At 34.2% G+C, this 15,291-nt stretch overlaps 1 protein-coding gene across 1 annotated transcript in view; it reads right to left on the reverse strand.

Annotated features, from left to right (window-relative positions):
* Positions 1-11,171, reverse strand: part of LOC111037914 (potassium voltage-gated channel protein Shaw-like) — a gene marked incomplete at its 5' end in the record, with an annotated part of 30,964 nt that extends 19,793 nt beyond the window's left edge. The window contains 2 exons of the mRNA XM_022320758.1: positions 795-1,836; positions 10,977-11,171. Of these exons, the coding sequence (XP_022176450.1) occupies positions 795-1,836; positions 10,977-11,171 (1,237 nt within the window). The remainder of the gene's footprint in view (positions 1-794; positions 1,837-10,976) is intronic.
* Positions 11,172-15,291: the final 4,120 nt, after the last annotated feature.

Here is a 15,291-nt window from a genome sequence, read left to right on the forward strand (position 1 = left end):
ATTGTTAATTATTGAAAATTATCGTTATTTCGTATTATTCATGCACAGATCGCAGATAATGTATGGAGTATTTGAGCATAGATCTTAAACATCATTGTATTTTAAATTCTAATTGTGGCTGATAACGATATCATAGTTGGGTAGGGTACTAAGGTGGAAATTTGGCAAGCAAATTACAGAGATTAAACGGTGAACCCTAATAAAAATATTATATAGTAAATATAATTTATCGATCGATTTAATATGCTTTAATGAGATGTTTTTTTTCTTATAGTCTTAAAAAGAAAATTTAGCATTTTTAACTGTACTCAAACAATATTGCATATAAATGTTATATTATGAAAAGGGTTGCCATGAAAATAAAAATAAACGAAAAGTAAAATGTTATAAATTAACAGTATTACGAAAACAAAAATTTTTCTGCACATATTTGTACATACAATTTTTTTTCAACTGGTCCAAACCTGCCTAGACACGAAAAAAATAACGGTTTGGGATAGTGTAAGAGAATGCCTCACACCCTTTTTGCAAGTTCGCCAGTTTTCTGCCAGACCACGCGTAAATGACATCACAACGTCAAAAAAACTATAAAAAACACATACACAAGCTTTGCGCAAAAGCCAAAGCACCCTAGACAGGAACAGCTAGGAACACAACATATATATCATAATACCTAAATTACAGGTTCAGTAATATAAATAATATGATAAAGGCGACGACCCCGACGGAGACTACTAAAAAGTCACGTCAAAGGTCGCGCGAGCGTGGCCATAACCACGTGTTTGATATCTCACCGACTTTGGGTCCCGCCCCGTCTTTGGGATGATTGCTCTTGATGGCGTTCATCCGCCGGTTGACGGCCGGCACGCCCGTCGTGTTGACCGGCGCTCCGGCCACGTTCGGCGGCAGACCGCCGACGCCGGCGCACGGCCCGTGGCCACCGCCGCCGACGCCGATGCCGCCCATGCCGCACCCGGGCTGGTTCATCTGTTGTTGGGGCGCCGGGCCCTGGCCGGGCAGCCGGGGCCCACGGGGCTGTTCGACGGGCAACACCCGGCGCCGCTTCTTGGGCAGCTTGGCCCGGGCCTGCGTGTGCGAGTAGTACATGGCAAAGTTGGAAACGATGACTGGAACGGGCAGGGCGATGGTGAGCACACCGGCCAGCGCGCACAGGGCTCCCACGAACATGCCCACGTAAGTTTTCGGGGCCATGTCACCGTAACCGACGGTGGTCATCGTGACCAGGGCCCACCACAGGCCGAGTGGTATGCTGTTGAAGTCGTTGTGCGGGTTGGCCTGGATGCGCTCCGCGTAGTACACCAGGCTGGCGAATATCACGATGCCCAGCACCAGGAAGAACACCAGCAGCGTCAGCTCCTTGGCGGACGCCCGGAACGTCTGCATCAGGATCTTCAGCCCGGACGAGTGTCGGGTGAGCTTGAACAGCCGCATGATCCGGATGATGGAGAAGAACTCGAGTATGTCGGCGTTTTCCAGGTGCGACGCGAACTTCTGCAGTATCAGGTCGATGTAGAACGACAGCGTGGCGATGTAGTCGATGATGTTCACTGACGCCTTGACGAACTCACACTTGTTCGGCGACGCGATGAACCGCACCATGATCTCGAACGTGAACCATGCGTTGCACACGCACTCGATGTAGAAGAACGCCTCGTGCGCGTTCGTCTGCGTCTTGTCCAGCACCCAGGCGGTCGTGTTGTGCGAAGTGTTCACCGTGATGTTCTTGATGATCGGCACCCGCATGTTCGGGTGCGTTTTCAGGCAAAACGACAGGATCGACACGCATATGAAGAACACGGACACGATGCCGATGATCTGTAAGCCAATCAAACATCAACGAAAATTAGCAATAATAATTCAGCGTCATAATTGATTAGATAAAGTGTTTTTTTTAGCAGTGTACGTCTGTCGCGGCGAACCTGAATTTCAGGGGGGAGGGGGGGGGGGGGAACCATAATATTTTTGGGCCCTCTCTTATCGAGATATATTGTACATATTAACCAAAGGTATATTATAATTTATTACTAACACAAGTTACCTATTTCTTGGGATCTAATATCTTTTTCCAAGATAATTGCAATGTTTATTTATCATCTGTATTTTTGTAGTCAATAACATCTGTTATAATCATAATAAACTATTCACCGGGAATAAAAAATATTTTACCTTTTATTATTTTTTTAATCACCACGATACATGATTTATTTTTCATCACGTATTGACCGGTGGATTTGGTTCAAATTACGATTGTTATGATAAATTAGGCAATCTACAATATTCAATATTGTGTGAAAACATACATCCTTGAACATACAAATTCAAAACAATTATCAACTGAATCTCGATGAAATGTATACAAATAAAGTGAACTGATAAGCAAACAAATAATATGATATACACACAAGAAATACATTTTAATGACAATTTAAGTGTAAATACGCCAAACATCCTGGTGTATCCCAATTTATAATAATATCTCCAGGTACTATCTAATATTCTAATGCCTATCTAATTTAATTAAGAATCAATCATAAGAAAAATGCACAGATTACAATAAATTATCGTTTTAAATATTTATTTATCAAATCAAACTTATTTTGACGACAGTGACCTTATTTAAATAATCAACACTCTACCTACATCATAGAATATAGTCATAATGTTCACAGACGATTTTAATATTCATAAGTCATAACGAGATATGTGGGCGTTTAATGATGGATAATTGAGAAAGGATAATGGAAAGAATACCTATTAAAAAATGATATTATAACTCTTCTAAGTACAACACTCTACACGACTAGCCCACACAATAGAAATTCCTCTGGCATTTATTCATAATTTTTTTATTCAGCCTCAACTCAACGTCTCTCTTGGAAATTTATTGCGGCAATCATCTTACAGTTTTTGTTTCAGTTATACCTGCAAGCATTATGCAAGACACTAAACATAACCCTGGCACAAAAGGAATCTAAAAAAAAAATGTAAGTGGTAATTATAATATATAGTTGTAATAGAAAAATAAATACAAATGAAAAGCTCTGGTCAAATTGTTCACAAATTTAATTTAAAATATTGCCAAAAATGAGCTATCGAAAGTACACAAATAATTATAATTAATAAGCAAATGACGAGATGACAAGATTAAAACAGCAATACAACTAGAATAGATCATCAAAAAATAACAAAAAAGTCAAAAAACTATTTCGTTATTTTCAGTAAACTTCGAGCCCAAACCCAAAAAATATCTAATTAAAAATAGTGAAATAAATTCTTGGTACGAAATCACTTCAAGTTTAAATTTGAAAGTGGACCCGCCTAGTGTCTGGAAAAAAAAATAAAATCATTAAAAAGACTACAGCGCAACAACCAAGTAAATATATTAAACAATGAAACTAACAACACGGTCCCGTAATAAGAAGCAACGAAACAATTAGGTGAATACTGAAGAATTTAAATTATAGCACCAAATTTAGAAACAAAAAACTCAATACCAAAAACTTACCAATTCAGTAAAAAAATTCAAACAATACACAACAAATTCGACATAACAAAGAAAGTCCAATCAATGATTCGTTACATACCCTATCCGACGAAAAGTCCCGTTCCAGATCAAATACCGTATTGTTTTTTCCATCGTCTTACATCAAATGGTAAACTTTTTTATTCCATATTTTTAATGCATGTCCGTAGAATAAGAAAGAAAAGAGCACAATATAATTAGGAACTTCTATGGAATAAAAGGCCCAGATTGCCAACGCGAAAACGTCATTTAATTTCTCGACGTAACCGAATTAGCGAAATATATTTTACAAATAGTCATATTGTTTTTATTTCAGTTTTAAAGCAAGGTTTATTCCACATCTATTTGTTATTAATTAATCTCCCTTGTACAATCATGCAGAATAGAATAAAAATAAAGGCAACGATGCCTGCTGCCGAAGATTAAGATTAATAATAATGCAAAAAAAGTTACTTTTCATGCCAGCTTATATTTTAAATCTGTTCCCACAATATTTTAATGTAAATTGATATACCTGTTGTATTTTAATGGTTTTATGAATAAATAATAAAAACATATATTAGTAGTAATTCAGCAAATCTGTAAATGTATAAGATACTAATAAATATTATATCTGTGGCACCTGCATAATATATTAATACATGATACACATATCATATATATTAAAATATTATAATATTGGTTTGTTGTCAAAAGTTCAATACTCAAAGTAAACATAACAAGACCAGTACATCCTTTATACCTTTTGTATCATCATTTTTGTTTTCATATTTTAATTGAACGTCCCCCGAGTGAGTATACCCTTATAATAGTTACGACTCTCTTCGCTATAGCTGTGTTATTCCTTTAGGTGGGTTAGGTATTCTCAGCTGTAATGGCTTATTTGTATTGATAAACTCATGTACCAACCTCTAGATAAAATATGCAATATTAAATATCAATTTGTATATATATTATTTTGTAATATTGTACCTATGTAATAATCTAATAACAATACGTGTAGGTAATTGTACGGTTTATTTTATACTGTCGAAACTGTAATAGGGTACTAAATTATATGTTTTGTTTTTTTCAACCATCGGTTTGTAAATTCACGAATATTATAATCTACGGCTGGTTCGATTACGTGATTGAAATATCGAATATTGTTCGGTCGATCGGACAATGGTCTTGGATTTTATACTTTACGAAGTTATTCCAAGCATGTCATTTGAACGAATGAATAGCATACACACATATCGAGTGTATAATATAATCGCGCGTATTGATATCGTTGTCATCGGTGGATAATAAGAGCCGATACGAAACGATACTCTATAGCAGAGGTTCCCAGACTTTTACGACCAGGTCACCCTTAAAAAATTGTTTGTGTTTCGCGGAACCCTAATGTCTAATCCAACTCAACTACAATTTTTCTAAATAAAAAAAGGAAAATCAATTCTCTAAACTCTCAAGTCTACATAATATTATAATGATACTGTTAATGACTTTTCATTATTAAACTTGGTTAAAAAAAAATGTTCGATCAAAAATATTTTAAACAACAAACATAATTAATAAACATAATTTTCTCAATAATCTCATACATCCGGCGGAATCCTTGACATAGTCCCACGGAACCCCAAGGTCCCGCGGAACACACTTTGGGAAACGCTGCTCTATAGTATCAAAATAATATTCATCCTGGATCCACGCTGAACGCGATCACATCGTCATTGTGTCCGCTTTTTGGTACTTATATTATAAATCGTCCGCGAGACGTTGCAGTTATCGTGTGTGGCTTCGGACGGATCGACGTCTAGCGTCGGCTACAATAGTTCCCGATAAACAAAAACCCATGTATATAAACAGACATAAGTTATCTACACGATCCGTCTAGTTTGTCAGAGTGCAGTGGAGCGTGGACGACAACAGAGGTACACATCGGCAGTGTACACCAAAATGGTATTGTATGGTAAAAAAAAAAAAAAAAAATATTCTTCGAGTAAAAGTTTCGCGCGCCAACCACAAAAGCGAAATTTCGTAAAAAGACGATACCGTCGAGATTAAAAAGTATGAAAGTGGTTATCGAACAGTGAATAACTTATTTCTCGTTGTAACATATACACTGCTATACAGTAATCCGGATTCCAATCTATACAGCTATTATGATTGTGTGTTGTGTGCGCAATACCTACAATGTTCGACGGCTGGCAAGAGGATTCCAGTACAATACAGCATCGAGAGCTGCCCATTGCAAATAAAAAAAATATATGCATATAACTTTTCCAATTAAATCGAATAGAAAAAAAAATCTTTACATCATACATTTATAATACTAAATAGTAATATACAGTAGTAAATGGGCCGTTGTACTATTGCAGGAATTTGCTATGGGTCGTGTTTCGAAAAGCAAAGTTAAGCAACTGATTCATAATAATTAATAGGTATATGTGGTAGGTACATTAAATCGGCATCTAGGTACGGATATTGATGAGAGTTTGATAACAATACGTACTGTAATAAACTGAAAGGAAAAAAAAACATTTTCAGCTGATAATATATCGAATAAAAGATAATAAAATATATTAAAAACGGACACTGAAGTGACGTGGGTGCAGCGCAGCACTTGTCAATAGCAAAAATATTTCGTAAGAGTTGAAAAATCACCGTTTAATCTAAGGGTACGTTAAAGTCGATGTCTTAGTCTGACATTATATTATATTATTACGTTTCAATTCGTTGTAATGAGGAATCATCGTCAAGGACTTCACACTCGCGCATGTGATAAACACACACAAACAGCATTAACTTGCTACCTATTTGTGTATACAATAAACGTTAAATCTGCAACACACGTGTCACGTACCATCCCGTGTGCCCCCCCCCCCCGTGACCGAATTACACAAATGAATACAACTCAACCACAACCTATATCGATATACGTGACGATATAATATTGCATTTGATATTTCGCCGAAACTACGTGCCGCAGAAAGTTAATAGATTCGCTTTAAAGGAACGCAATAGTGTCTGGCCTGTAAGTTGGAGCAGATGTTTCACGAGTTTAACTTTGATCTATTAATGCTGCCGTATCCTATACTGCCAGACCGAGTCGACCGATACGTGTGCAAATGAACGACCGTCGGTCGGTTGTAGTAAATTATCGTGTCCAATCAATTACAAGTCGTAAAAATCGTGTGGTAAATAGCGTACGTCATACTCGGGACGTTATTAAAATCCTAAAGTATGGACGCATGAGTCAAAATCCAATTTAATATAAAAATTAATTCGTAAAAGAATGTAACGCATAATTATTATGATCGCGGCGAACAAAATTAAATATTTATTTACATGGTTTTATATTTATTTACCCTTTGTTTTAATAACTGTTCATTTGTACGCATGTACTATCAATTGCACACCAATTTAATTTATTATAATTAAAAAAAAAAAGACACTCATCACTTCTTGGATGATAGTGAAATAGGTACCCTTTGGGTAAAAATGATTAAATGGCATTAATATAATATGAATGATGTTCGAGATACATAGTTAGAGTTTTTCACCACTAATTGTTTACAGCAAATACACAATAATGCGAATACTGTAACCACAATAATGTACTTGTACTTGCTCCAAAAATGATATGCGCTAATATTACTATTTGTATATGACCACAAATGGGCTATTTACTAAAGATACTATTTTGACAAACAACCTGTGATCTATGCGGCGCTATTTACAATTTTTGCTCTTCGTGGGATATAATTTAAATCCGTTTCGACGGTTAAGTGCGCTTTTATGAAGTGTTCTACTGATACACTCTACGCACAATATTATTTCAATCGATACAATTTCGTTGGTTCTGACAAACTGTTACTTATCATAATATGTTAAACTGGCGTATACAAATTGGCATAATGATGTTAAACAAACCACGATGCAGTACCGCGACAGCCATTCAATCACACCATCAAAAAAAGAGGTATCAATTCCTTGTGTAATACATTTTAAATTGTATCATACGATTATAGCGGTTATGTGTATAATATACTACTTTATGTATTTTAAACTGCAAATCGTTTATTTGTTAATCAACGTACCTATATATGAAAACAGTATAAGTTGTAGTTTAAGAAATAATAATGATTTTTAAACTCTATGGTTTTTTTATAATGAATTGAAAACTAAATTTTGAATGAATTCTATTGAGATAAAAATAACGGAATATAATAATTCATTGAAAAGGCCAAGAGTTTTTTCTCTTATTCGTGGTTGTCTGGCAATATTATTATTTATGATTGTTTTTGAATTGGGTTTGTCTGTGGTTGTAAAAGTATAATTTAGTAAAATTATTTGATAACAATATATTATTCTCATTTTATTCAAACGGTTGTTGGTTTTTATTACAAGAACGAGGATTTCAAACAAGTTGACTGAATGAATTCGTTAACCAAACGAAATATAGTATAATGTAATTTTGTCATTTCTTTTTTTAGAAATTGGTCTTTAAAGAAACAAGTACAAATGTTTATGCATCTGTATGTGATTACGAGATTTTGTTGGAGATGAGAGGAAACAAATGTCTCGACTACAATATGTTTCATTTTATTTTATTTTATTGTCAGATACTCGTATAACCACGAACGAGAGACACAAAACAGATGGGTAAACGTCAAATTTTTGTTCCACCCTTATTTTTCCACTCGGAATTGAATTACCAAAGTAATTCTCGGGATAAAAATTATTCGTAATTTATACAACAGTTGAATACACTATTCGGAAATAGCGAAGATAGGTTAGAAGATTATCAAGTTTAAAGTTTCATACGGATAAGGCCTGAAAGTGGTAGTTTAATGGACGATTCGCTTGTGTAAAATCTACATTAATCTTATTATGACCCCGTGCGGTTGCTACAATTCAAATTTGAACTTGGTTGTAAAATGTTTAATTGAAGAGGAAATTGATGATTATTATATATTTTATTAAAAAAACCATTTGGAATAATTATTGTTATCATCTTGTACAAGAAAAGTATAACATTGTTTTAAAATCATAAGACGAGAAAAAATACAATTCAAATTTGTAAGCTCATACATTATACAATATTATAAAAAATGTTATAATATGAAATATATATAAATATATTTATATTTATATGTATATGGTGATTTAGAACTTGGTTTCGACAAAAATAAACATAAAATTAAACGATAAAACGGGACAAAATTCGTCTGTTGGGAGAATTTATAGATGGGTCGAAATGATATATCAAAGGTTGTAGAAGTGTAGGATACTCTGTATGATTACACAGCACAAATGAAAACCCCGATAACAGTTTGTATTGTTTCAGGTAGTCAGTAGTCACTGTGTATAATATGGGAAACAGTTCGCTCTATTTCAGAATACAATTTCATATGGTCAACAAATTTTATATTTTACACTAGATATTGCTTTTAAACGAATTGTAAATAAAATGTTTTGAAAATAGTGTTACCGATGGGTGGATTCTTTTTATCAGGCTAATTGTTTATTATTATAGCTTATACAGTTATAAACATATTGTGTACTTGTGCACTTGTGTACTTATTTAACACTATGGATTTCAAACAGTTATGAATAGTCGATTAAAACTAACATAATCAATGAAATATTTTAAACAAAAAAACTTAATATTATACAGGTAATATGAATGTATGATTTATTTAAATGTGTAAAAGTGCTTAAATTATCTCACATTAAATCACATACTTATAAGTCAAAACGGGTTTTAAGCAATTTAGAAATTAACACCTGGTAAAAACCCAACCTTGCCTAACCATGGACGTTGTATACAATTGTCTACATTTTATTTTTAGATATAAAATCGATATAATTTAGGTATACAACTATATTATAGTGACCATATAAAGTTTTCACGATACGTCTTATCAAAAACCTTTCATAATAATGTGTAAAGTGCCCTTGGTATGTATATAAAACAATATTTTATACTGAAACAAAACTGTGTCATTTGAATTATTAAACGAACTACGGAGAGTCGTGTATACTCCTCCTCCTCCTCCTCCTCCTTTCTATATCAAAAGTTTCAAGTTAGCAGAATCTTGAAAATAACTTTTTCCTTATTATTGCTTTATAAAAAAATATTTTTATCAGTTATGCAGATTAGCAAGGTTATAAAATAATTCAATGTCAGAATTGAGAAGTTCAACATTTTTTTTATTTACCTACATCAATAGATCGGCATGAATGAAAAGATAGTGCAATCATATGTAAAAACAAATTGATTAAAAATTACATTTGGTATTTAAAGGAAAACAAAACTATTGAAATCTTAAATTTCATTGATTTTTATTTTTTTTTAAATTATTGAGTAAAGGAATACCCAAGCCGTTAGCTCAGTTGAACAATTTTTTCCAACAATAAAGATTTATTTTATATTGCGTACATTAGGTCCGTTAACTTCCTAACACAAGTTACCAAGCAATACGGCTGAAATGCTGAAGTCATACCTATAACAGTTATTATTTTCGTATATTTTAAACTTTGAAGGGAATACCAAAATCTGAGGCGAATACACAGTAATCATTGAGTGATATAAACACTGGAATCCCATAAACTTACTATGTGACGAATCGCAATTTACATAGATATTAGTATCACCGTTTATTATGCACATTCATATTATACGTATTGTTTATATGATTTACTATTTGTTTCATATGAATATCTCCAACTATTGTCAAATAACATACACCTACACAGCATCGGAGGCGAGTTAACAGAATTGTTACTATGTTGTAACCTATTTCTGTGTTGACAACAATATGGTTACCTTAGCACAGGGTTCATACCCTTTCAGAATAATATTAAACTGATTTATTATCGAACACCTATGTACGTATTGGCAACAACGTAAACTAACGAATGTCAAACTCGAATTAACATTTTTCAAACCTGATTATATAAATTATAACACATTTAAACAAATATCAACGAAAACTAAAAATATATAAAATATAAGGAGAAATTTGTTTTATTTAAACCGTGGATGTATGTGTATTACTGTAAACACTATTAATATACTATTAATATCAATAAGAAATAAGATGATAATATCATTAAAGTCATGAAATAAAATACGATTTATATACAATTATTATGTTTAAGAACCAATCAACGTCATCCCGCTATACAAAATCTGAAAATACATTTTTAAAACGCTTAAACTAATAGTTATAACGTTGTGCGTATTATTTTTTTAAATTAAATTATATAAAATCAATAAACTTGCAATATTTACCGTTAACGCCGTAATATTAATGACAAAAATACAAATACCGAAAACCAATAGACCACCACCTGTGGGGAATCATCTCGAGTGGACAGATAAAAATTACTATAGATTTGTATATAGAAGTCGTGCCTTAAAATAATTAAATTTACGCACCTTGGCAGCATTCGACGAATACGGTTCGTCGAACATGGACCACAGCTGGGGCTTGAACCGCTGCCACCAGGTGAGTCTACCCTGAAAGAACGCCTCCTCGAAACCGAATTTTCGAGCCATCTCTTCGTCACTAGGCTTCTCCGTATCCAAGTCTAGCCGGTCCAAAACCGCGAGCGTTTCTTGCGTATCCCTGTGCTATAAACAGAAAGATCGAAAACAATGTATGAGTGCAACGAGTATAATAATTCGAACAACAATATTGCGGTTAACATAATAATATACATATATTATATAGGTATTAGGTACTAAATATAGTCGACAAAAGTTAAACGGTACAAAACCCATCGAACGAACGGTGTTGCTTTAGATGTAGATTTTAGAAAAAAGGCCCAGCTCGTTAATATTACAAAAATAACGAAAAAATTATTATTCAGAGTATGGGCAACATTTCCGTTTTTTTTAAATTAATATTTTCAGTTAAACGGCGTAAAAACTATACAGCAGTACAAGTTATTTTGGATTGAAAAATGAACAAACATATCATTCGGTGCTACTTAGGTATATCTCGGTTTTAATATGCTTCAAATGTAAGTGTTCATGGGAAAATCGGTGTTCGTCACTGTGTGAATATATACATTCGACTCAGGCCAGCAATCCGCCTGTGGTGGATTAGATAAAGCACTTTTGTATTTTAACGTTATTAAAACTACTCTCTAAATTTTGCTGATAAGTTAAAAAACAATATCTCACATTTTCGTCGAAATCGGTCATGTAGTTTTCGTGCACATAATACTCTCATTTTTTTCATACATGTAGTTATTATAGTTTTTATTATAGTTTTTATTAGTTCCATTTCCTTTAGTTTAATAAAAACTGTTTCGTTTAACTTAGTGATCTAAGTAGTTCAATGCAATGTCCACTACAATTGATCGTGGATTTTTTTCTAGATGCCAACGCTAGTACACATATTATAGGACAGCTGTTTTTAGTTTTCTAATTTCTCTCAATACTTTGAATAAGTTCATTAACACATTTGTCGTAGGATAGTATCTGTGATTAATAAAAGATTTGCGATAAGTCGAAATTTCTTTCGTCAACATATAATTACATAGTATTTACCCCGCAGCGGTCGATTGTCACTCACAAAAATATTTTTTAAAGACATGATCATAGTACTATTAGTTGCTTAGCATTGTTTGTATATTTTTGATTTAAATCATATCGTCGATGGTGTAGCGTAATGGATTTTAATAATGCGAGTTAACAAAGAGAAAGAAACGAGTTTTCTATGTCATACTGACGAATGATTTATTAATAACAGATACAAATAAAAATAACACTGTTTACGATGAAAAGGGCACACGACGGGGAGCCGGAACCTATCGAAACAGTATGGCAGTCGGGGGATGATGTGACCGAGTGGTCTGACGCGTCCGCTGCGACGCAGCCGGTCGCGGTTCGATCCTCGGCTACCGGGCGGCATTTTTCTCCGGACAAGTCGCGGTGACCGGAGAACAAGTGCTGCCATCCCCCACCCCCGGGGCATGGCAGAAACCTACGGGTGCCCCATTCGAAATTCTGCCAAAANTGCCCCATGAACTGCGGCAGTATATGGATCAGTGCAATGCCGGAATACTCCGACTATTACACTATTGACCGATATAGATACCGTCCGATAGGTTTTTTTATTCGGATGTTTCTACCAGAAGTGCGCAAGTCTGCCCGGGTGGGTCTCGCAACACATCAGGTAGAAGACTGGTGCTTGGTCGTCGGTCGTGCGGCCTTTTATATGCTGGTTATCGGCGATTATTTCAGCCGGCCTTGTGTTCTGTGACAGACCGGTGAGTTATCGTGACAGAAAACCCGAAACCGCAAAAGTGCAATCGTCGATAAACGCATAATAATTATATAATAAAAAAGGAATGATATTGATGATCATGCTCACGGTAGATAATAAGAATAACAATAAGAATACTAATAATAACAATTATAATAAATACAAGGTGTGCGTTATCTTCGCGACTGTGCGTGTGAACAGATGGTATTATACCATCGAAATCCAAAAGGAAATTAAGAACGTTAACGTTATAATGTCAATGTGTGATGAGTGAAAAAAAATGGCGTGGTTGATACGTCTCAAACATACTGGAGGAATTCAAAATAGCTGGTGCTGTAATTTGCCAAAAAAAAGGTCATAATTAAGAAAATTTAAACTTGAAACGTTGTCTCCGGAGACCTACACCTGCCCGTTGAACACAGGTAAATGTACCTCATCAAAAGCACAACCTTTTAGAGGAGCTCGCATTGTATAATAACAAGTGACACGCCTAACCCAAATAGATTTTAATTTAATTTCACCGGCCGTTCGCGTGGAATGTTTGTGTTATTATGTGGCGTTGGTTTCAAACGAACGAAATACCTTCATAATAATATATTATATTGTGGTAAAAACCGGGGTTTGGGACTGGCCAAATTAAGCCGATGCCAGATATCACAAATGGACGTACATGGAAAACATATCTAAAATCCGATACCTACCACAAATTAAATTAAAATATAATTCAAAAAACAATGTGGACTAAGTGTACACCTTTTTTATTTTGCTGCTTTGTATGGCCGTAACAGTTAATGATACGTATTTTAAATTTCGATTCGCCACAAAAACGTTTAACACCACCAATATCATGAATACCATATTGATATCGTTTTAATAACCATAATACACATGTAATGTGCACTTTTGAGTAATCACCAATTGGTTATGAGACTAACCTAATCACACTTTGCCTAATGCAAATCCAACAATTCACCGTTTGTGGCTGGAATATTATGAAATAATCCTGTATTTTTTCAATTTGAAAATATTATTAATAACTGGTCATATATATCAGGGGTTGGGTTGGGTTAACGAAAAAAGCAAAAAATAATATATTTTCATAAATGCTGGTTGAGGTGATACAACAATCATCCGGCAAACATTCAACCGCGACATTTTTGAACGAATTTTCTTTATCGTTTCCGAACGGACTAGCTTTTCTTTTATTGTACTACACGTATACACAGACGTCCTAGACTACTCGTGCTGCGATCATCCACGTATAGAGGATGAAAAACTGTTTTCGTTTTATTGCGTTCTCGTTTTGCGTTCGTGTAAACCCGACCTGTTTGTGGGATGGAAAGAAAAAACTAAATTGCACGCGTTTTCTCGGTATCCGTTTGGAAACCGCGCGTGGCGGTGGAAATGTACCCCCATCCCCTTTCGGCAGTGGGTCTCGCGACCAGAATACTTAAACGGAATACACACGACCCAAAATCGGTGAATTGCGCTCTGAGTCCAACCCCTGGTCTTGATCGTACACTCTTGGAAATTAATAACAATTGAGTCAAAGTGTTTTCCTGAGAAATAATTTATTTTTCACCCGTTGTATTGCCCGCCGTTTGATAAATAATACGCACGGTTTATTACATCACACAAAAGCAAAAGAAAAACGTTTATTTGAAAAAAAAAACTCCGTAAGCATGACATATAATGATATTTCATGGACGAAACAACCAATAATGCGTTCGTGGGAAACGAATCTAGGAAAAATAATCCCCGGAAAAATATCTCTCGAAAAAAAATTCCCATGGCAACTAGATACTTAGTTATAATAGTGCACTAAAATATATTAACTTAAAACTATTGACGTTGCACAGTATTTACATTGTTCTATAGGTAGTCAGTGCATTGCAATAATACAGTAGATAATAGCTATTATAATACATAAATTATTGATAATAATGTTTCAAATCTTCCTGACAAATAAAATGTATGCGATACTTGGGTTAAGGATATTATTTAAGTTTTAAAATTTTAATATTTTTGACTGGTTTATTATATCCATTAACAGTATGCACACTTCGTGATATTAGTGGGTTATAAAAGAAAATGTTGGTCGGGCTCGCTTGCGGATGTTGTTGGACACAGCTGTCAAAAACTCTCTATTAAATTAAATTGTTATTTTAATTTAGTCTTTCAGCCAATTCTTTCAGAAGGATGTTGGTAATTTGATTGTTGAGTCAAGTAAGTACAGATTATAATCATATTTCAAAACAACTTGAGAAACTCCAACTGTAATGACTAATAAAGTTCAAATATCATATAAACACTTTGGGAATTTTCAAATTCAAAATTTTATTGCTCTACACAAAATGCATTATATACTTTTAAGGAATTATTATTTCATTTCAAAACATTTTTCGAGGTGATTTTTACAAGGATTTTTATTCCGATAATATTATTTATTCTTACAAGGAAATTTAATTTTTAATTGTA

The sequence above is a fragment of the Myzus persicae genome, unplaced genomic scaffold (genome assembly GCF_001856785.1).
Source record: "Myzus persicae strain clone G006 unplaced genomic scaffold, MPER_G0061.0, whole genome shotgun sequence".
Lineage (NCBI taxonomy): Eukaryota > Metazoa > Arthropoda > Insecta > Hemiptera > Aphididae > Myzus > Myzus persicae.